The 21,424-nt window shown below is 36.6% G+C and overlaps 1 protein-coding gene and 1 pseudogene across 2 annotated transcripts in view; one reads left to right on the top strand and one right to left on the bottom strand.

The window, feature by feature from the left end:
• FAR1 (fatty acyl-CoA reductase 1) overlaps positions 1-21,424 on the top strand; it is a 68,667-nt gene that overhangs the window by 25,800 nt on the left and 21,443 nt on the right. For both annotated transcript variants that reach the window (XM_053561529.1, XM_053561528.1), the window contains exons 2-4: positions 5,227-5,422; positions 11,167-11,342; positions 20,211-20,390. In XM_053561529.1, coding sequence (XP_053417504.1) covers positions 5,234-5,422; positions 11,167-11,342; positions 20,211-20,390 — 545 coding nt within the window. In that variant the 5' untranslated portion in view covers positions 5,227-5,233. The remainder of the gene's footprint in view (positions 1-5,226; positions 5,423-11,166; positions 11,343-20,210; positions 20,391-21,424) is intronic.
• Positions 1,806-2,581, bottom strand: LOC128565188 (origin recognition complex subunit 6-like; annotated as a pseudogene).

The following is a 21,424-nucleotide window of genomic DNA, read 5'->3' as shown; positions in this document are numbered from 1 at the left end:
TGGTAGATTCAGTTGTCTGGTGAGGGCTACTCTCTTCTTTTTTTTTTGAGATGGAGTCTCATTATGTTGCCCTTGGTAGAGTGCCATAGTGTCAGAGCTCACAGCAACCTCAAACTCTTGGTCTTAAGTGATTCCCTTGCCTCCCAATTAGCTGGGACTACCGGCTCCCGCCACAATGCCTGGCTATTTTTTGTTGCAGTTGTTATTGTTGTTTAGCTGGCCCAGGCTGGGTTTGAACCCACCACCCTTGGTGTATGTGGCTGGCGCTATAACCACTGTGCTATGGGCGCCGAGCCTACTCTCTTCTAAGATGACACCTTGTTGTTGAATCCTCTGAAGGGGAGGAACATTGTGTCCTCATGGAGTAGAAAGTGGAGAGGCAAGAAAGTAAGCTAGCCAAATGCTGCATGAATCCTCTTTTATCAGGTCTTGAATCTCATTAATGAGCAGGGAGTCCACATAGCCTGTCACCTCTTGTTTTTTTTTTTTTTGTTTTTTTTTTATTCGTTGTTGTTGCAGTTTCTGGCCTGGGCTGGGTTTGAACCCACCACCTCAGGCATATGGGCCTGGTGCCCTATCCTTTTGAGCCACAGGCGCCGCCTCCTCTCCCCCTCCCGCCCCCCACCACCTCTTAATAGCCTGTCCTCTTAATACTATCACGCTGGCAACACTTGCATTTTAGAGGGGACACATTCAAATCATAGCACCACTGAAGTGAACAAATCAGTAGTATTTAGTACATTCACAATGTTGTGCAGCCACCATCTCCTGTCTCGTTCTAAAACATTTCCATCACTACAAAGTAAAACCTCTTAAGCAGTTTCTCTCCACTCTCTACTCCCCCATTCTACAGCCCCTGGCAACCACCAGTTTGCACTCCATGGATTTATCTATTCTGGATATTTCTTATGAATAGAATCATACAATATGTGATCTTTTGTATCTGACTTCTTTCACTTGATGTTTTTGAGATTCATCTGTATGGTTGTGTATTATCAGTACTTTGTTATTTTTTATGGATGAATAGTGTTCCACTTATATATATACTGCAGTGTATCTATCATCTGTTGATTGGTATGTGGGCTGTTTGCTCTGTTTGGCTATTGTGAGCAGTGCTGCTGTATAGGTTGAGTACCCCTAACCACAAAATCTGAAATCTAGAATGCTCCAAAATTTGAAATTTTTTGAGTGCTGACATGATGCTCAAAGGAAATAGTCCTTGGAGCATTTTGGATTTCAGGTTTTTGGATTTGGGATGCTTAAGCCAGTAAGTATAATGCAAATATTCTAAAATATGAAAAAATCTGAAATCCAGTGCACTTCTGGTCTCAAGCATTTTGGATAAGGGATACTCACCCTGTACAAACCTGTGAGTATCTGTTTTCAGTTCTTTTTTTTAAATATAAAAATAATATTTATTAACTTAGGCTGTACAATACATTGATTTAGTCAAACCAGAAAACTTACATAAAAACTTAAGTACATCTGTAAGGTTCCATTAAGCCTGAATTTTATGTTCTGGATAGGACAAGAGGCTGCTGTTCACTTAAAACAAATAAAAAGGCAAAATGGCTCCAATTCCATTTTCTAGGAGCACATGAGGCTATGCCAGTCAGGCACTGTAGTTGATCCATTGTTGTCCGTGTCAGGGGCCAGCCCACTGCCCAGAACTCTGCCCCAATGTTGGCTTCTTTGCTGTTAAGGCAATAGTCTTAGGACCCTTGTTATAGAAGTTCAAACACAGTTCCAGAGGCCTCAGATCTTCCTGAATGTGTCTGCATCACCTGCCAGTCTGGAAGCTGAAATCACTCTGCTGTAGCCTTTTGAGTATTAGCAGCATTTTCCAAAATTTTTCTTTTCTATTCTTCATAATCCTGTGTTAGATCTTCATCTTTCTGAAATTTATGTGGGATCTCTACTACCTTCTCTATTTCCTTTGTTGGTGGTTCAGTCATTGTTTTCATTTTCTTCTGTGGTGGAGTAGCTGAATCTCTAGGTTTTCTGTCAGTCTGCTGCCCAATATTCTCTAACTGTTTACACATTTGGTCAAATATGGCCTTTTTTACACCAGATGTAGGTACCACTTTGTTTTTATCCACTTTGAGCTTTAGAATCTTGCATGCTGAGAGTAGTGCAGGAGTGGTGAAAAGTAGTCTGGAAAAGTCAAGATCTACTTGCTGTGTCTTAGGAAGACTGGACTCACAGCTTTGCAGTAACTTTGAAGCCATCTTCACGCTTCTGTACAGCTAGGTCTCTTATTCCAATATTTGAAACCAGGTCCAATAAATACTCAAAAGATTTACGGCAGCTCTGATATGTCTTCTTGTTCAAACTAGAAAGTTTAATTAAATAAGCCCTGTCCAAGGGGCGCATCATGCAGGAAGCTGCGAGGTTCAGGCACGTTACTCACTGCTGGTCTCTGTGGTGAGTGCAGACAGGCCAGCACACTTCACCTGGGACAGTTGCAAGTACTCCTCTGCTTTCCTAGTTTAAAAGGCAAAGTGCTCCCTAAAACTCTCAGCACCTCAGGCTTGGAAAGGCCCAGATAAGGGGCCAGGTGCCTGATCAGCCTCCATCCCATAGCGAGGAAGCCGGTAGCCGACATGGACAGCCGCAGCGAAACAAATTTTCAGTTCTGTAGGGTGTACCCTTAGGAGTGGAATTGCTGGGTTATCTAGTTCTATATGTAACCTTTAAGGAACTGCCAGTCTATTTTCCATAGCAGCTGAACCATTTTACATTCTTACCAGTAGTGTATGAGGGTTATTTTTCTACATCTTCTCTAACACTTGTATTCTGTATGTAATTTTTGGTGTTTTTGATGGTATTATAAGTGGCATAGTTTTTTTTAAACATTTTCTGTTTGTTGTTAGTTTATAGAAAAATATTTTCTATAAAGGTGTCCAGTGACTTTGTTAAATTCATGTGGAAGCTGTTAATTGTAATAGTTTATTTATTTACTGGATTTTTCTTTTTCTGAGACAAAATCTCACTATGTCACCTTCAGTAGAGTGCTGGAGCATGACAGCTCACAGCAACCTCAAACTCCTGGGCTTAAGCGATTCTCTTGCCTCAGCCTCCCAAGTAGCTGGTACTACAGATGCCTACCATAATGCCGGGCTAGTTTTTTGTTGTAGTTGTCATTGTTGTTTAGCAGGCCCAGGCCAGGTTCGAACCCACCAACCCCGGTGTATATGGCTGGCGCCTTAGTCACTGAGCTACAGGCGCCAAGCTTATTTACTGGATTTTCTACATGTACTTGAGTTTTCACGTTCCAGATGCTTTAATGTTCTTTGTACCTTTTCATGATAATTTTACGAATGCAATATTCTTGTGAATGGCTTGGAATACATTTATAAGAATTTAAATTCTCTTTAAATTTTTCATTATCTTAGTTTCCTTTGTATTTCTATTGCTTTTCTTTTTGGGTCCTTCTTAATTTTTGAATTATTTCTTAATTATATGGTAATCCTTGATTATCCACTCATACTTATGAAGGACTGGGGTAGTTGGTTTTAGTAGCTGATACTGGCTTACTATCACCTTTTTGAGGTCTATTTTCCCAAAAATACTTTACTCCATATGTGATTACTAATTGAGAGCTCTGCATGAGTTTGATTTAAGGGCTAGCAGCAGAGAGATTAGGCTGAAGACTAAAATATTTTCTGGGGGTTGAGTGCTGTAAAGACTTTTCCTTTGTTGGTTTTGTTTCCTCTCTCCTGATCCCCTGCCTCCCCTCCTCTATTTGTGGATGTTTGGCACTACCTCAGGGTCAGCCCTACTTCTCTTTTGTCCCTAGTACCAATGCTGGATGCTCTTCTCAAGCAGAAGCCTGGGAGCCAAAGTTTATACAGGAAGTAACACTGTTAGGAGTGGCTGTGCTGTTGCATGAGCAGTCTTTTAATTGCCATGTTAAATATGTTTTAATCCAGCTTCTTGATCCTGAGCTTGGCATTTTCTCCCAAGTTCTATTTAGGGGATTGGTAAAGATAGCTTTCGCTTCACTGTAGTCGTTTGCTTGCTTTGCTTGGGTTGCTGTTTCTTCTAGAAATTCTACTCTTTCTTTCTTTCTTTCTTTCTTTCTTTCTTTCTTTCTTTCTTTCTTTCTTTCTTTCTTTCTTTCTTTCTTTCTTTCTTTCTTTCTTCTTCTTCTTCTTTTTATGATTATTATTATTATTTTTTGGTTATGAGTGAAGCTATTCTGTTCAGATTGTAATTATTAAAATTTTTAACATAAAATATATGTATATACTCTGTAGCTTAAATAAAACAAGTACAATAGAAGTTCCTTATTCTCTATTGTACTTCCTTTCATACATCTATTAATATTTTATCCTATGTGTGTGCATCTCTAAACAATACAGAGCATTGTTTTGAATGTGTTGGATCTTATTTTTTTCATTCATTATGGTTCTTTCCTTTGTTCACTTTCTTAGTATATGTTTTCTGTTGTTTCAGTGGAATTTGGGTAGGGAGAGTAAGTCAGCCTATGTATTTCTGTGACTTTACAAGGGAGATGGGTATATACCCCAAAGGTGCTTACATCTCTTCAAGACAGAATTCTATATCCCAGAGTTAAAACAATAAAAGCAACAGGGGCAGCGCCTGTGGCTCAGAGGAGTAGGGTGCCGGCCCCTTATACTGGAGTTGGCAAGTTCAAACCTGGCCCTGGCCCCCACCAAAAAAAGGCAACATAAAGAGAAATATCTTGGAAAGGTGTAATAGAAAGGACTTAGTGTTACCTCTCCTTGTTTCAACTGGTGATCATAGGTGAATATGACACCTAGCCCTGTTATACAAGTGAGGTAATTGAGTCTTGCTGCTGACCTCTATTTGGTGTTATAAATCCCTTTGGAGACAGAGAAACACCATTCAGTTGTGTTTAGGGTTTAACTGAGGCCAAATAAAGATTTGAGTTCTTATTGCTGGAAGGAATTTTTAGAGATCATTTAGTACAAACTGTACTAGAGAAACTCCAGGCCCAGCAAAGGTAAGTGACTTGCCTGAGGTGATCCAGGGGAAAAACACAGAGTTGAAATAAGCCGCAGTTCCTTCTTTCTGCTTTACTACAATGAACCAAAGGTTAGAATCCTGTCTTGTTTTAATGTTCAATTTTGACTTCTGCTTGCCCTTTAAAATACTTATTTGAATATCAAGACATTTTAGTTTAAGAATGAATATAAATTCTTGAACTAATGCTTATCTGTCATGTTTTTTTTTTTTTAGAGTGAAAATGGTTTCAATCCCAGAATACTACGAAGGCAAGAATGTCCTCCTCACAGGAGCTACCGGTTTTCTAGGGAAGGTGCTTTTGGAAAAATTGCTGAGGTCTTGTCCTAAGGTGAATTCAGTGTATGTTTTGGTGAGGCAGAAAGCTGGACAGACACCACAAGAGCGAGTGGAAGAAGTCCTTAGTGGCAAAGTAAGTGGAAAATGATCATTTGGAGGGGGGAAAAAAGTATATACTTCTGTATATAATTATTATAATCATTAATAGCTTAGTATTTTTTCTTTAGTATTCTAAAAAATATTAGTAAAATTAATTTAATGGCAGTAGTGAATTGGATATGATTTGTGACTCTGTAGGAAAACAAAGCTTTCCTTCTTGGTGGGCAAAATTGTATAATAAGTTCTAAGTTACCTTTATGGTAGATAATTAAAGTGTGTTTTAAAAACATTTGAGGCAGGTTACTTGTAACTACTAGATATTTTAAATAGCCTTCAGATAATAATAATTAGTTGGTAGATTTAAATTACCCACTATGCTGTGATACAGTATGTTTTGATAACACTGTAAAATTTATGAGTACCAGTTGCTCCCCACAGCACTTTTAGGAGGGTAGAGAAGTCACATATTCCCATTTGACAGATAACAGAGGGGCCATTTAGGATATAAGAATAGGTCATGCAGTTTGAAACTTTAGATTAATATTGCTAAGAAAAAATGGAAATGATCTGGAAAAAGTGATTTTATACTCATAAGCTTATGAATTTTCTCAAAATGAATGAATTTATCTGATATCCATTGATAGTTTGAATTGGAAAGCTATAGCTCAACTTTGGTACAAGTAAGGAGTCTGAATCTGTAAGCATATCACAGAAAGGAATTTCAGTTATACTATTCATTTTATAAGAGATCAACATTCGTTTGAGTAACTAAATTTTTATAGGCCTGTTAAAAACACTCCAAACTGCAGCAAACCCCACTACGGCAGCCAACCAGACTTTTGACTTTGAATGAACTTCATAGATCTTTATCATAGTTTTTTGGATTGGAACTGATTGTTCTATCACATTAGCTTTTCTTTTACACTACACAGCAGGTATTCCTATTTATGTTGCTTTTATTTTTTTAACCCTGGGATGTAGAATTTTGTCTTGGAAATTTAGAAATTATCCTTATACTTGTTAATTTTTCAAATTAGTCTGCATTAGTCTCAATCATTTTTTCTCTTTCTGATTCTTTGCTGAACTCTTTTGGAATCCTTTGCTTCCCTTAAAATCTATGAAAAAGGAGTCATCAATAGGGCTATAAAATTACAAGGCTTGTTCTAAGTAGAAAGCCTGCATGTTATGTTTTGTTGCCATCTCTGCCCTTTGTTTATTCATACTGGCATTTTATTATGGACACTTGTAATTAATACATTTTAAATTTCCCTCTCAATATCACCCTTCCCCCAGTGAGGGATTATTTATTGTTAATCGTTTTTTATTTTTCAGAAAATATTTTTGTACCTCTTTAATCCTGGGCATTTGACTTGAGAAAGAAATTTGAATTTAGGTATAAATAATACTGAGTTTCTGCCTTCTAGAGAATTTTTAAGAGGGGAGAATGAAGGCAGAGAAAATATAGAGGTGTTAAAAGGAGCCTGGATAGGAACAGTTATTGAATTTGATGTCTTGGTTGGAATTGAGTGTCTGGGCATCTCCTCTGGGGTCTTGAGAGCAGTGCTTCCAAGATTTTCTGTACAGTAAGTCTCATTTGCACAGAAAAGGAATATTTTCTACTTAAAGCCTGAAATTTCATTGAACCTTTATGGTTTAGCCTAAATACAAGGACATTCCTTTCGTTACAAAAGCGTTTATCTCCAAACATTTGACTAAAATTATACTCTATAAAATTATGTCATTTTATCTTGTGTCATCAGTTCCCTCCTGACGTACCCCACCACTTAATCCTGGGCCACTCATTCCCGATTATGTATAGAATTTCTGGTGAATCAATGACAATGAGTCCTTTTTATGTCACGTACAAGTGAGTTTAGTAAGAATCTTTAGGTAAAGCCTAATATAATTTTGAAACAGGAATAAAGACATAGGCACAAAGCATACACCAAAGTTGGGACATTGGCTTATAGTAGGGTTTCTCAACTATTAACATTTTGGGCTGGATAGTTCTTTATTTGGGGACCTGTTCTGTGCATGGTAGGATGATCAGCAGTATTCCTGGCTTCTACTCACTAAGTACTAATTGCATTCTCCCCTTCTTTTCCCTGTTGTGACAATCAAAAATGTTTCCAGACATCACCAAATGTCTTTTAGACACCTAATTCATATTTGATTGAAAACCACTGACTATGGGAATGTCTTGGGGAAAAGACTCTTAATGTCTGGTGAGGACTGAACTAGTTGATTGTGAAATAAATTGTAGAAAGGGAATAAAGAATATTAAAAAGGCATTAGCAAGCTTAATCAAGTAGGAACTAAGATATCGGTGGGTTGAAAACACTGGAAAAAGATAATACTGAAGAGAGAGATGATGGCTAAAGAATGGAAGAGTATCAAATTTGAGAGCTAGCTTGCTAAGCAACCTGATCATGTCCTAGTAGTTAAAGTATAGAATTCAGAGGTCCTCAAACTACGGCCCGCAGGCCACATGCGGCGGTGTGATTGTATTTGTTCCCGTTTTGTTTTTTTACTTCAAAATAAGATATGTGCAGTGTGCATAGGAATTTGTTCATAGTTTTTTTTTTTTGAAGTATAGTCTGGCCCTCCAGCGGTCTGAGGGACAGTGAACTGGCTCCCTGTTTAAAAAATTTGAGGACCCCTGAATAGCTGGAAGTAAGGAGATTAAAGGTTATCCAGTCAGGAAATGAAGAACTATGAATCAAGGTATTAAAAAGCACATTCTGGAGCTGGGTGTGCAGTGGTTCCCACCTGTAATCCTAGCACTCTGGGAGGCCAAGGTGGGTGGATTGCCTGAGCTCAGGGCTTTGAGACCAGCCTGAGCAAGAGTGAGACCCTGTCTCTACTAAAAATAGGAAAAAAGGCTTGGCACCTGTAGCAGAGTGGTTATGGCACCAGCCACATACATTGGGGCTGGTGGGTTTGAAACCGGCCCGGGCCAGCTAAACAACAGCTGTAACAAAAAATAGCAGGGCATTGTGGCAGACACCTGTAGTCCCAGCTACTCAGGAAGCTAAGGCAAGAGAATCGCTTTAGCCTAAGAGTTTGAGGTTGCTATGAGCAGTGATGCCACTGCACTCTACTGAGGACACTCTACTTTGTCTCTAAATAAATACATAAATAAATAAAGAAAGAAGGAAAGAAAGAATAAAAATAGGAAAAAAACCCCCAAACTAGTCAGGGTGTTGTGGCGGGCGCCTGTAGTCCCAGCTATGCAGGCAGATGAGGCAAGAGCATTGCTTGAGTTCAAGAGTTTGAGGTTGCTGTGAGCTATGATGCCACGGCATACCCAGGGCTGTACTGAAACTCTTGTCTCAAAAAAAAAAATAGTTTATGGCACACTTCTTGGGGGCAGGACACAATTATAAGAGAGACTTTATCTAACAAATGCAATCAGTATAACCTAATTCTTTGACCCTCAATGAATACCAAACAATTTTTTTTTAAAAGTACTTTTCTGGTTATTCCTTAGATTCTTTTTCTTTTTCCCCTTAAATATTGATATTATTCCAGTTTCTGTCTTAGGCCTTACCTTTTCTTAATAGGTCCAGTCAAGTGGTTTCCCTCTATTTTATGTAAGATGAATGGTTGTACTTTAAATTAGATTTAGAAGTAGCTTCATACAGTTTAGATCTTTGGTGCTCATTACTGCTGTTACAATAATCACTTTCACTGCCAGGGCTTCAGTTACAAATTGTGTGTGGTTAGTAAAATCTGTGTCAGTCGTCAGGCACTCTCACCTGAACTCCAGACCCACCAATTCAATCCACCTGTACTAGACTTGTCTTCTGGGGTGTCAAATAGGCATTTTATACTCAATATTCACAAGACTGAACTTGTATCTCCAAAATTATACTTCTTTCTCTTCCATTGTACTTAGTTTAGTGAATTTATTCACTTAACAGATGTTTATCAGATCTTCCTTGCCAGGCAAAATCTGCGATCTAGGGCCTGTGTTGAGCAAGATAGATGTGGGTGGCCCTTGCCCTCATGTAGTTTGCATTCTTTATCCTTTAAGTGCAGTCATTGACTGTGTCTTATTGATGTAACATTCTAAATATCTAAAATGTATCTTATCTTTTATTTCTTATTATGTTGGTTTAGATCAGGCATTTTCTCGTCTATGGGTAACTGCAGGAGGATTCTAAAACTCCTTATAGCCAAGGAGTTCTTTATAATTATGAACATGCTTATATCACCTTCCTGCTTAAAGTCTATCAGTAGCTCACCATTGCTCTCAGTGAAATTCATCTATTCAATGTGACTTACAAGGCAAAAGTATCTGCTCTTCTTATCTCCACATAACTTCAACCACTTTTTCCTTCATACTTTTTGTTCAAGGCCTAAAGAATTATTTTTAATTTCTCAAGCTCTCTCACTTCTCTGGGGTTGTACATGCTACTTCTTCTTCCTGGAGCACTATTCTTCTACTTTATAATCTCTGGAACTTCCCCTGCTTACTTCTGTCCCCAGCATGTAAACACACACATCCACACACTCACAGACACACACACATACACACACAGACACACAGGTTCTGTTTATCCTTTAGGTCTCAGCTTAAATGTCATTTTCTCTGAGAAGCCATGTGTGGTCTTCCAAAGCTGTATTATTTGTTTTTTGTATAGTCTCATAACACTATACTGTCACTCCTATTTTATTACTTATAGCACTATTTTAATTGTCTGTTGTGTAGTTTTTACTGTTAGACTGTAAATAACTTAAGGACAAAGGACATTTCCTTGTTTTCTCAGTATTTATAAGGTATCTGGCTCATAGGAAATTCTTCTTGGTAAATACTTTTTTTAATGAATACAAGACACAATATTCAGGTCACAAGCTAGCACTGGTAGAAGGGAAGATTATTATATACTAAAGTCATCTAGGTAAATAAAAGTGAGGATCATATATATATTACATAGACTTTGTTCCCGGGTTAAGAATCCTGCTTAACCTGCCAGTGTGGACTTTAAATGAAGTGGAGAGTCAATGTGATAGAGCAGTGACCTGGATGTGTAGCATCCCTCATCAGTGCTTCTCTGGGATAACAAAGTTAAATGTGACTTAAAATCACATGTGTCTCTAAACTATAATCATCTTATGATCTGTCTAGCAAAACTTATTTCTTTGGGTATACTTAAGGAATGGTGAATTGTACATTTGGGTCATATAGATATATATATATTTTTTTTTTTCTTTGTTTATTTTCATTCTGGTCTGCATATTTGCTTGCCACCTTTTTTTTCCTTTTAAAAAATTTGTTCTGTTAGGTAGAATGTGAATTATAGTGCTTTAATCTACTAAAAGAAAATAAAAGTGAAATGAAGCAATAAATTAAGATCTGGATTTTAGAACTCTGAAGGATCATTTAAGCATTATCTATAATGCTTAAGCCTACTTCCAGGGCTAATGTAATCTAATTAGCTAAGACATGGACATTTCAAATTCATTTCTTCCAACTGCCAACTCTGTGTCCTTGGCAGACTAACCTCTTTGAGTCTCAGAATTCCTTATCTTTAAAATGGGGATAATAGTGTGGGCATCATAGGATGTTTTCTATATAGAATAATAGCAATTAAAAATAGCAATTTTAGTGATCTCTAATGAGAATTACAGTTTTATAAAAAGAATAGCAGTCTTAGGAATTGCATAGTTTTAAGATTTTAAAATAGTTATCCATGGTGGGGAAAAATGGTGATAATAGGTTTTAGAAAGTTAAAAAATACTTCTCTAAAATAAGCATTTTTTCACCTTTGATAGCTCTTTGACAGATTGAGAGATGAAAATCCAGATTTTAGAGAGAAAATTATAGCAATCAACAGCGAACTCACCCAACCTAAACTGGCGCTTAGTGAAGAAGATAAAGAGGTCATCATAGATTCTGTCAATATTATATTTCACTGTGCAGCTACAGTAAGGTTTAATGAAAATTTGCGGTAAGTATAAGTACAAGTATTTGTATAATATTCTAATTTTAGCCTAGTTAAAAGATCTGTTAAATTCTACTTTCCAGTTGTTTTTGAAAGTTATTTGAAACTGACGTATGTTAACTGTGGCTTTAATTATCTTAGAGTGTTAAAATAATTTCCTTCTGCTAATCATTTTATTAAAAATTGGGTAACAGGTTGTATGTTTATTAGAAGAAGTTGCCATGAATTTAGACATGTGACAGGGAAGAGGCAAGAAATGGAGTAGAAGAAAGAGAAGTTTGCTTCAGGTTAGGAGTATTAGTCTTAACAGCTAATGGAGTTTACTTCTTCTTTCCTCAATTCTCTCAGAAACCTCTAGTCCAGGAGGTTTTTTTGTTTTTGTTTTTTATTGAGACAGAGTCTCACTCTGTCACTCTTCTCCTCACTATTATATTCTTCTGAAAATTAAAATTAGGCTTAGGTTTTATTTAAAATGGGTTGGCTGGGCACAGTGGCCTGTAATTAGCAGTCTGGAGGCTGAGGCAGGTGGATTGCATGAGACCAGCCTGAGGAAGAGTGAGACCCTGCCTCTACTAAAAGGCTAGCCAGGCATGGTGGTATATTCCGTAATCCCAGCTACTTGGGAGGCTGAGGCAAGAGGATTGTTCAAGCCTAAGAGTTTGAGGTTGCTGTGAGCCTTGACGCCATGGCACTCTACCCAGGGTGACAGAGTGAGACTTTTTCTCAACAACAACAAAAAAAGATAAAATGGCTTATAATTTTAAATCCCAATTTTTTTTAATCTTACAATTTATTTGAATGTTGGGGCAAGGTACATTGGATATAAGTTTAATTTAAAATAAATTGGACCTCCTTTAAGATTCCTGTTTCAAAAAAAAGTTAACACTCCAAATGTTCACTATTTAAAAACTAATGAATATTCATTTAAAATAAATGATTCTTAATTTAGAACCATCTTTTTGATGGTATGTACAAAAATAGTTTTTATAATGTTAATCTAGTTGTATGGTCATATGCCAGTTAAAAGGTATAGACTTTCTTAGCTTTTAAAACTACTTGAAAGCCTTTCTTCTAAAATGTTTTAAAATTAAATAGCTGTAAGGAGGATATTGAAATAATGAATGTTTGAGAATGATGGACTTGTTAATTACTCTATCAAAACATTGCTAGGCCTACTATGAAACTAATTTATGACTTTCACATGAAAGCTATAACCCAGTTATAACAAGAATAAGGGGAAGGGGGAGAGGGAGGGGAGGGAGCGGGGAGGATAGGCGGAGGGAGGGTGATTGGTGGGATTACACCTGTGGTGCATCTTACAAGGGTACATGTGTAACTTAGTAAATGTAGAATATAAATGTCTTAACACAATATCTAAGAAAATGCCAGGAAGGCTATGCTAACCAGTGTGATGAAAATGTGTCAAACGGTCTATAAAACCAGTGTATGGTGCCCCATGATCGCATTAATGTACACAGCTATGATTTAATAATAAAAAAAAATTTAAAAAATTAAAACAATTGATCTCAAAAAAAAAAAAAAACATTGCTAGGTCCCTCATAAATATGTGTAATTATTATGTCAATTAAAATAAATAATGAGACCAGATGTGGTGGCTCATGCCTGTAATGGCAGCACTCTGGGAGGCCAAGGCAGGTGGATTGATTGCTTGAGCACAGGAGTTCAAGACCAACCTAAGAGTGAGATCCCATCTCTACGAAAAATAGAAAAACTAGCCAGCTGTTGTGGCAAGTGCCTGTAGTCCCAGCTCCTGAGGCAGGATGATTGCTTGAGCCCAAGAATCTGAGGTTGCTGGGAGCTATGATGCTAGAGCACTCTACCTAGGATGACAGAGTGGGACTCTTTCTCAAAAAAGAGTTTTTGGCTGGGACTGGGTTCGAATCTGCCACCTCCGGCATATGGGGCTGGCACCCTACTCCTTTGAGCCACCAGGCGCTACCCACAAAAAAAAAGTTTTTTTAAAAAAATTGATTATAAAAGGTTTTTCTATTATTCTTTCATACTATCTTTAATAATACAGAAGTATATACCCTTAATCAACATTATATAATGTGATAGCTCAATGCCAAAGTATTACATTATGTTTTGTTGTATTCCTGGTGAGGGTACTGTTATGGTCCCTTATTTCTGCAGTAGTGTTTTACAGTTTTCAAGGTATTTTCTCATTATTTTATTCCATGCTAGCCTTACTATAATATTACAGGCAAATCCATTCTTTTTTTTTTTTTTTTTTTTAAACTAGAGCCTCAAGCTGCTGTCACCCTAGGTAGAGTGTTGTGGCATCACAGCTCACAGCAACCTCCAACTCCTGGGCTCAAGCAATTCTCCTGCCTCCACCTCCCAAATAGCTGGGATTACAGGCACCACCACAACGCCTGGCTATTTTTTTTTTGGTTGCAGCTGTCGTTGTTTGGTGAGCCCGGTTAGATTCGAACCCGCCAGCGCAGGCGGCGCCTTAGCTGCTTGAGCCACAGACACCGAGCCGGCAAATCCATTCTTTCTTTTTTTTTTTTTTTTTTTTTTTGTGGTTTTTGGCCGGGGCTGGGTTTGAACCCGCCACCTCCGGCATATGGGACCGGCGCCCTACTCCTTGAGCCACAGGCGCCGCCCGGCAAATCCATTCTTAAACAAGCTAAGACAACATAATGGAAAGGGCCTGAGCTTTGGAATTATGTACCTTAATCTTTTATCAGTTATTATCTGAATTCAAGCAGTTATTAACTTCCTTGAGGCTCTGTTTCCTTATCTATAAGATTGACATTTCTCACAAGAGTGCTTTTTTTTTTTTCCCTTAAAGAAGTTTAAATGATATTTTAGTTTGCCTGTCCTCTGTGGGAAATCTGAATCTGTGGCAGGTTTGGCGGTGCTTTTTATTTACTTTTTCTTTTTTATTTTATTTACTTTTTTGTTTTTTCTATGTAGCTAAGTGAAATACCATCCAGTTATGATGTTATTAGTGATTTGAAAGTGACCAAAAAGTTATTAGAACTATAATATAATCTCAGTATCATAAAATAAGTATGTGTATTTTTACATGTATCTTTCTATATTTTCTAATAATTGTCTTTGGATTGTAAAATTACAGGTAGGTTTTTAGTTTTATCTGTATATTATGATATTTTTCCACTATGAACATGAATTAAACTTAAAAGTACACACAAGTAACTTAGAAGTGATTTTTAAAAGCAACACATAAGAAATCTTAAAGGAAATTATAACCTTCATCAACTAACAAAATTTCCTTTTTTTTAACATTTAAAATTTTCCTTACATGCATATATTTTTGCATATAGGTGTAATAATTATTTTAACTAATATGAATGTATTTCCAAGATTGTGAACGTGGTCCCTAATTTTTAGTTTCTACTTTATAAGCTTTCCTAAAATTCTTTAGTATGAAATGGTCAGTCTAATAGATATTTTCCCCATAGTTCTGCCTTCGTCATAACCAAAAATAGAGTTCACATAGCCTTATGAAGTTTGGCATGTTTTCAAGGAAAAAATGTATATAGACATTAACTAATTGTGTTATAGTCCTTATTGACTTAAAGGAGGAAATTTTAAACAGGAAATTGATTTATGAACTGTTTTTTTTTTTCTTTTTTTTTTTGGAGATATAGTCTCACTCTCTTGCCCTGGGTAGAGTGCCATGGTGTCATACCTCACAACAACATCAAACTCAGACTCCGGAGTAGTCGGGACTATAGGCGTCTACCACAATGCCTGGCTAGTTTTTTCTATTTTTAGTAAAGACAGGTTCTTGCTTCTGCTCAGGCTGGTCTAGAACTTGAATAGGCAACATTAATTAGGGTGAAACTCATCAAAGTAACTTTTATAAGAGAATTTTCTCTCTTTTTGTTCCCCTTTGGATAAGCAAGGCTTCCAATAAGAAAAGGAGATCTTTTTATTACTATCCTTTCTTATTTTACTAGTGAGAGCATAGCAGAAGGGGTAGACACTGTATTCTTTCTTTGTCAAGCAAGGCATGTATGTTCACTCACCTAGCCCTATTCATTACATTGAAATTATTATTTCTGCAAAGCAATTTTAATGGATGTTCCTATTTTTGAAGTCCACATATTCTAAAAGAAAAAATAGGATATGTTTGAATAACCATAACATGGGATAGAAAATAAGGAGTTCCTAAGAGAGGAAGTAGAGTTCATGTATTTTCAGATATAATCTCAAGATGGGAAAGAAAGGATATCAAGATGAGGAATGTAAATGTAAAGAATACTGACGAAAGTAAGGGGAGAAGTGAGGATAATAAAGGGAGTTACTCAAATATTTGATCATGGGGTTTGGTGTAAGGGAAGGTAGGTAGCAGCAAGGGGAATGAATGTAGAACGTGGCCAGTGGAGCAGTGGAGTTGGGAGTAAAGAACCAAAAAACTAAATACCGTGATTGTGGACAGTAAACAGGCTAAAGGGGAGAATGGATGGATAGATGATATGGCTTAGGGAAAACTTGTAGTATGAGCTTTTAGAAGTAGGTGATTCTGGGTGATAAGGTATGAAAATGAGAGGCTTTCAAAAAAGGAATGAAAGTAAAGATTGATCATTAGAAAAGATTAGGAAACTATTGAATTTCTTGAGCATTGATTCTCAAATGTTAAGACTGTATTGTGAATCTTACCAGTTACTGGAGTATGTCTTTAAAATGCAGATTCCTGGACTGCATTTGCCAAATTGTGCCCCCCTAGTTTTGGAGTAAGTCCCCAGGTTCCCCGCTTAACAAGAGCCTTGTGTGTAATTTAGTTGCTGTTGGACCTGCATTGCACCTTGAGAATCAGTGCTCTCAGAATCAGCTTTGGAGACATTGTTAATATTATAGGTGCCTGAAGTTCTTTATCCTAAGATTGATTCATTGGTCTCTAAACATCTGTGTCTATATTTTCATTGAGGTTAAAAAAAAAAAAAAGTGGCCACAGTAGTGATGGGATCATATCTAGGCAGTATTTTCTAGGCAGTGAGGAGAGTATAAAAAGACAGAGTTGTGTCAGAATGGCCTGGGGAACTTACTTAAAATATAGTTTCCCAGGTCTCATTTCAGACATTAAGAGTATAATAAACTCCAAGGTATATGTTATGCCAAGTATGAGAGCGCTGATTTAAGATCTTTAGTAGTATGATCAACATAGATTTTGAAGAACCCAGGATGTTTGTAAGAAGACAGAGGAATAAGAAAATTTGTTGGCTTTTTAAGTAATTAAGTGAGCTTGTCTGCCTTCCTTCTTTCCTTCCTTTCTTCCTTTCTGTGGAAGTGATTTCAATGTCCACATTAGTGAAGGGCCACGATTACAAAGATTTGCTCATTTTGTACCCCTTTCTCAAAAGCCTGTCTTACTTAAGATACATTTATTACTCCATAAAACACAAATGTAGTGAGAATGTTATTTTTGTTAAGTACAGTCAGGGTCTCAGTCTTAAGTTCAACAGACCAGAAATTAGATTGTGGTAAAACCTGGCAGAGATACTAAGAGTTACTGATGTGGGTATAAAATGGCTTCAGGTTTGGGCTGTTAGATAAAGAAGTAGGGGGTGGAGGGCAAGCAAGGCACAAAAGTGTTCCTCTCAAGTAATTCCCTATTTTCAGTGACCCAGAAGCTCTGTCACCATCCTAAGGAACATGTAACAGAATATCCTTTGTATGCTTCCTCCAAAACATTACTCTCCCTACCTCTATTGTTTTGCAAATGCAAAAGAAAATAACACATTCCCTTATAGTCTACTGGACAGTGTCCTCTGTGTGAGATGCCTTTCTTGCTGAATTTATACTTCAACACGTTTTCTCCCTTAATTGAGATAGGAAGAAAAAAAAAGATTCACCTATAGTTTTAAGACCCAACCCAATTATTTTGTTAAAAAAATAAATACCCTCTCGTGTGTTTTCATGGAGTCTCAGATATTATTAAATTAAAAGGAAAAAAAAGGACAGGAGTTTTTTTTCTCATGGACTTAGTGCTCATTCCTGGTGACCCAGAACTTGTTGTCCTGTCCTCAGGAACCTGAAACAGAATATTCTCTGTATACCTCTTCCAAATAGTACCTTTCACATCCCCATTGTTTTGCAAATGTTGATAGTCGTCAAATGTTGATAGTCATCAAAGCACTGCTTTATAGTCAAGTGGACTGGATTCTATCTGTGACACATCCTGACCTTTTAAAACAGTAGTTGTGTATTTTTCTTCCTAAATACTGAAAATACAAGGATTTTGGAAAGTTCTCAAAACTGTTTTCATGTTTTTAAAAAAATTGTTTTGTCTATGTTGAACATACATTGCTTTACATAATTGTGAACATAGACTTTCTAATTTTACTTTTAAAATTTAATATAGAAACAATTTCCATATTTCACATTTTTTTTTCAGTTATGATTTTAGGGACTTGATGATGTTCCATCATGCTATAAGCTATAATTTATGTATGTTCACTTAGAATAACAAACTAAGGGGCGGGCACAGTGGTTTAGGGCTGTAATCCTAGGATTCTGGTAGGTTGAGGCAGGAGCCCAACTCCCTTGGGCTCAGGAGTTCAAGACCAGCCTGAGCAAGAGTGAGAACTGGTCTCTATTAGAAATAGAAAAATTCACTGGGTGTTGTGGTGGGCTTCTATTGTTGCAGCTGCTCAGGAGGCTAAGACAGGAAGATCCCTGCAACCCCAGAAGTTTCAGGTTACTGTGAGCTAGGCTGGGGCCATGGGACTCTAACCTGGGGTAACAGAGTGAGACTCTGTCTTAAAAAACAACAACAATTTGTGGAAGTTTAATTTCTTTTTGTTTGAAAAATTAGAACATGTACCTCTAGTTAATTTTAGGAGGTTAACTAAATTAATAACTATATAATTTCTACAATTCCTGGTACTATTCCCAGTTTCTTTCAGATCAGTTGTATCATATCAGTTTATAGTGTCACCAACAGTATATTTCTCTGCCATTTCTCTGCCACTGATACTATTGCAGATTTTTAAATTGACAAATAATTGTGTATATTTATCATGTACAACGAATGTGATGTCTTGAAAATGTGTAAATATTATGGAATTGCTGAATTGAGCTAATTAACATGTGCATTACCTTGTATACTTACCATTTTTTGTAGTGAGAACACCTAAAATCTGCTTTTAGCAATTTTTGACTATTCAATACATTGTTATTAACTGTCTCTGTTGTACAGTAGATCTCTTTGTCACCTATTTTTTTAAAAAGTAACAAGCTATAAACAAAAGTTTAATAAAAAGTAAAAACTACCCACTTATCATTACCTTAACTACTATTTATTGACTGCTTTGGGCCTATGTTAGAAATAATACTAAATGCTAGCAAGTTATTTAATTTTATACAAATCTTAGTAGGTAGATTCCATTATTGAACCCATTTACAAATAAGGAAACTGAGGTCTGAGTGCTTTGGTAACTTTACATCCTAGTTGGTAGGTAGGGCAAGCCAGGATGAGGTCTTATTCTAGAGCCTTGTTTTTAATCTTGCTTTGCATCTTATTGTAGGCTGGTTTTTGGTGTTTATACAGTTGTTTTTCATGTTTTCTTTAGCCTTCATTTGATTATTTTATTGGCTGTAATCTTTATTGAACCATTCCACTCATAGTGAATATTTGGGCTCTCTTGGCTTTTATTATTATTAGATGATGATTAATTGATTACTTTTCTGCATATGTACTTTTGCATCTGTAGAATTACTTCTATAGAATTACTTCAAATAAGTTCCGAGAAGGGAGTCTTGGATCATTTTGGGCTCTTGCATGTACCTCTGATAACAAATCTACTAGTTTTATTATAATATCCCTTTGAATTTTGTAAAGAAGTCTTTAAAAAGGTGATTGGATTGTTACAAAGAAGGAAATAAACAATTCTTACCTGATTATATGTTACTATAGTTTAATGTTGATGAGTTTTCTTTGACTATACCACCTTTATCATACTCTACCATAGCATCTTAAAATTACTCAATCATTCTATTTTTGTGTGTGTGTGTGTGACATATACTTTTTTTTTTTTGAGACTGAATCTCACTTTGTTGCCCTCGATAGAGTTCACTGGTGTCACAGCTCACAGTGACCTCAAACTCTTGGACTCAGTGATGCTCTTACCTCAGCCTCCGTGGTAGCTGGGACTACAGGTACCTGCCACAACACTCAGCTATTTTTAGAGGCGGGGTTTTGCTCTTGCTCAGGCTGATCTTGAACTCCTGAGCTCAAGCAATCCACCTGTGTTGGTGTCCCAGAGTGCTAGGATTATAGGCGTGAGCCACCACACTCAGCCCAAAAGATTATACTTTTAAAAATCAAGACGCAAGCCAAGCTTATACGTATAGTCCTAGCCATTTGGGAGATTGAGGTGAGAGAATTTCTTGAGCCCAGGACTTGGAGGCTGTAGTGAGCTATGATCACACTAGTGCACTCCAGCTCAAGCAACAGAGTGAGATCCTGTCTTTATGAAAATAAGAAGAAAAAAAAGAAAAACCAAATGCAAAGAAGTCTAGCATGACTTCAAAAAGTCTTTAGCATAAAAGCTAAAGGCTGAAATTATCTGTGTGTTTATTTCTGGATGTAAATAATTTTTTAATTCATCCTTTTATTTTTTAAATGCTGCAATGAAGTTTATTTTATAAACAGGAAATTTCTTTCTAAACCTATTTTTAAACATAGATGATAGAGTGAATGTATTTTATACTGAAATAAAATACACAAAATTAGAGCTAAAGGATAAGTTGTAAAGAAACAAAAATATCAGTCTCTATCTTTCTATACCTCTCTAATGAAAATAAGATTTTTTTTTTAAACAGGTCAAATAAATACCAGTTTCCAAAGTTTTTATTGTCACTTTTCTTTTTTAATAGAGATGCTGTTCAGTTAAATGTGATTGCTACGCGACAGCTTATTCTCCTTGCACAACAAATGAAGAATCTGGAAGTGTTTATGCATGTATCAACAGCGTATGCCTACTGCAATCGAAAGCATATTGATGAAGTAGTCTATCCACCCCCTGTGGATCCTAAGAAGCTGATTGATTCTTTAGAGTATGTTTGTTTGAAATTTGTGTATATTTGCTTTGATCTCCAAACTTCAGATCCAAGTTTATTTATCTTTCTCTCTCCCTTCTTCTCTCCTCCCCCTCTCTCCCGGCCCTTTCTTCCCCTCTTTACCCCTCTTTTTTCTTCTCTTCACATAAACCCAACAAATATATACATTTGTCTCTTCTTTCTTCAACAAATTATTGCCTTTGTTATATTCTTTTTATATTGTGTTGATTTATACCTAATAAGTGTTAGTGAAGTCAGTGGGAGGTTTTTGTTTTGACCAAGTATAACGGTAGTGGTTGTGGTAGGGTCTCTGAACATCTTACCCATGATATTAGGAGCTCTATTTTTCAGGGAATCAATCCTAACAACGAAGAAGTACCTGTGGAGACAGTGACTGCTTATTTAACGAGCAAGGTTCTGTCATAGTTTATTACAGAATTACCTTCCTCTCCCCCAGTGGAGTATGTCTATACAGGGGCCTCTGGGGAATCAGAGTAGTCCTAGTCCTTTCATTCGTACTCTTAGTGTTCTTGGTCATCATCTTTCTGAGGCCTGGGATCTGGTCAGCAGTTATTCATGAAAAATATTTGTGAGTATTGATGGATGAGGATTAAGTGAGGTACGCATATACCATGGCCCTGTTCTCATTTGCTTTTGCCTATGCTTTCTCATCAAAGAAACAAGGATCAGAGCAAAAGAAAAAAAAAAAAAAGAAAAAGAGGTCATTTTTCTTTCATGAACTACAATTATAGAAACATTCCAGTATCTATCTTCACATATTTGTTAACCCTTATATAATATCTTGGGGCCTTTTCTTCTTTACCCTTTATTCATTTCTGTCTTCTTTAAGGCTCCCTTCTTCCCAGAGATTCTGTCTACTTTTGACTGTTGAGTTATCATCTGCTATTTTCTCCTAAAATAAGCATGAGTCCTTTTTTTAAGGCCTTCTTGGTAATTACTATGAAGAAACACCATAATAAACAGATTATATAAGAAAATTAAAATAAGTATGGGAAGGTACCAAGACATTC

The sequence above is a fragment of the Nycticebus coucang genome, chromosome 14 (genome assembly GCF_027406575.1).
Source record: "Nycticebus coucang isolate mNycCou1 chromosome 14, mNycCou1.pri, whole genome shotgun sequence".
NCBI lineage: Eukaryota > Metazoa > Chordata > Mammalia > Primates > Lorisidae > Nycticebus > Nycticebus coucang.
Note: the sequence above shows the minus strand (reverse complement) of the source record. Positions and strands in the feature narration are given on the sequence as shown.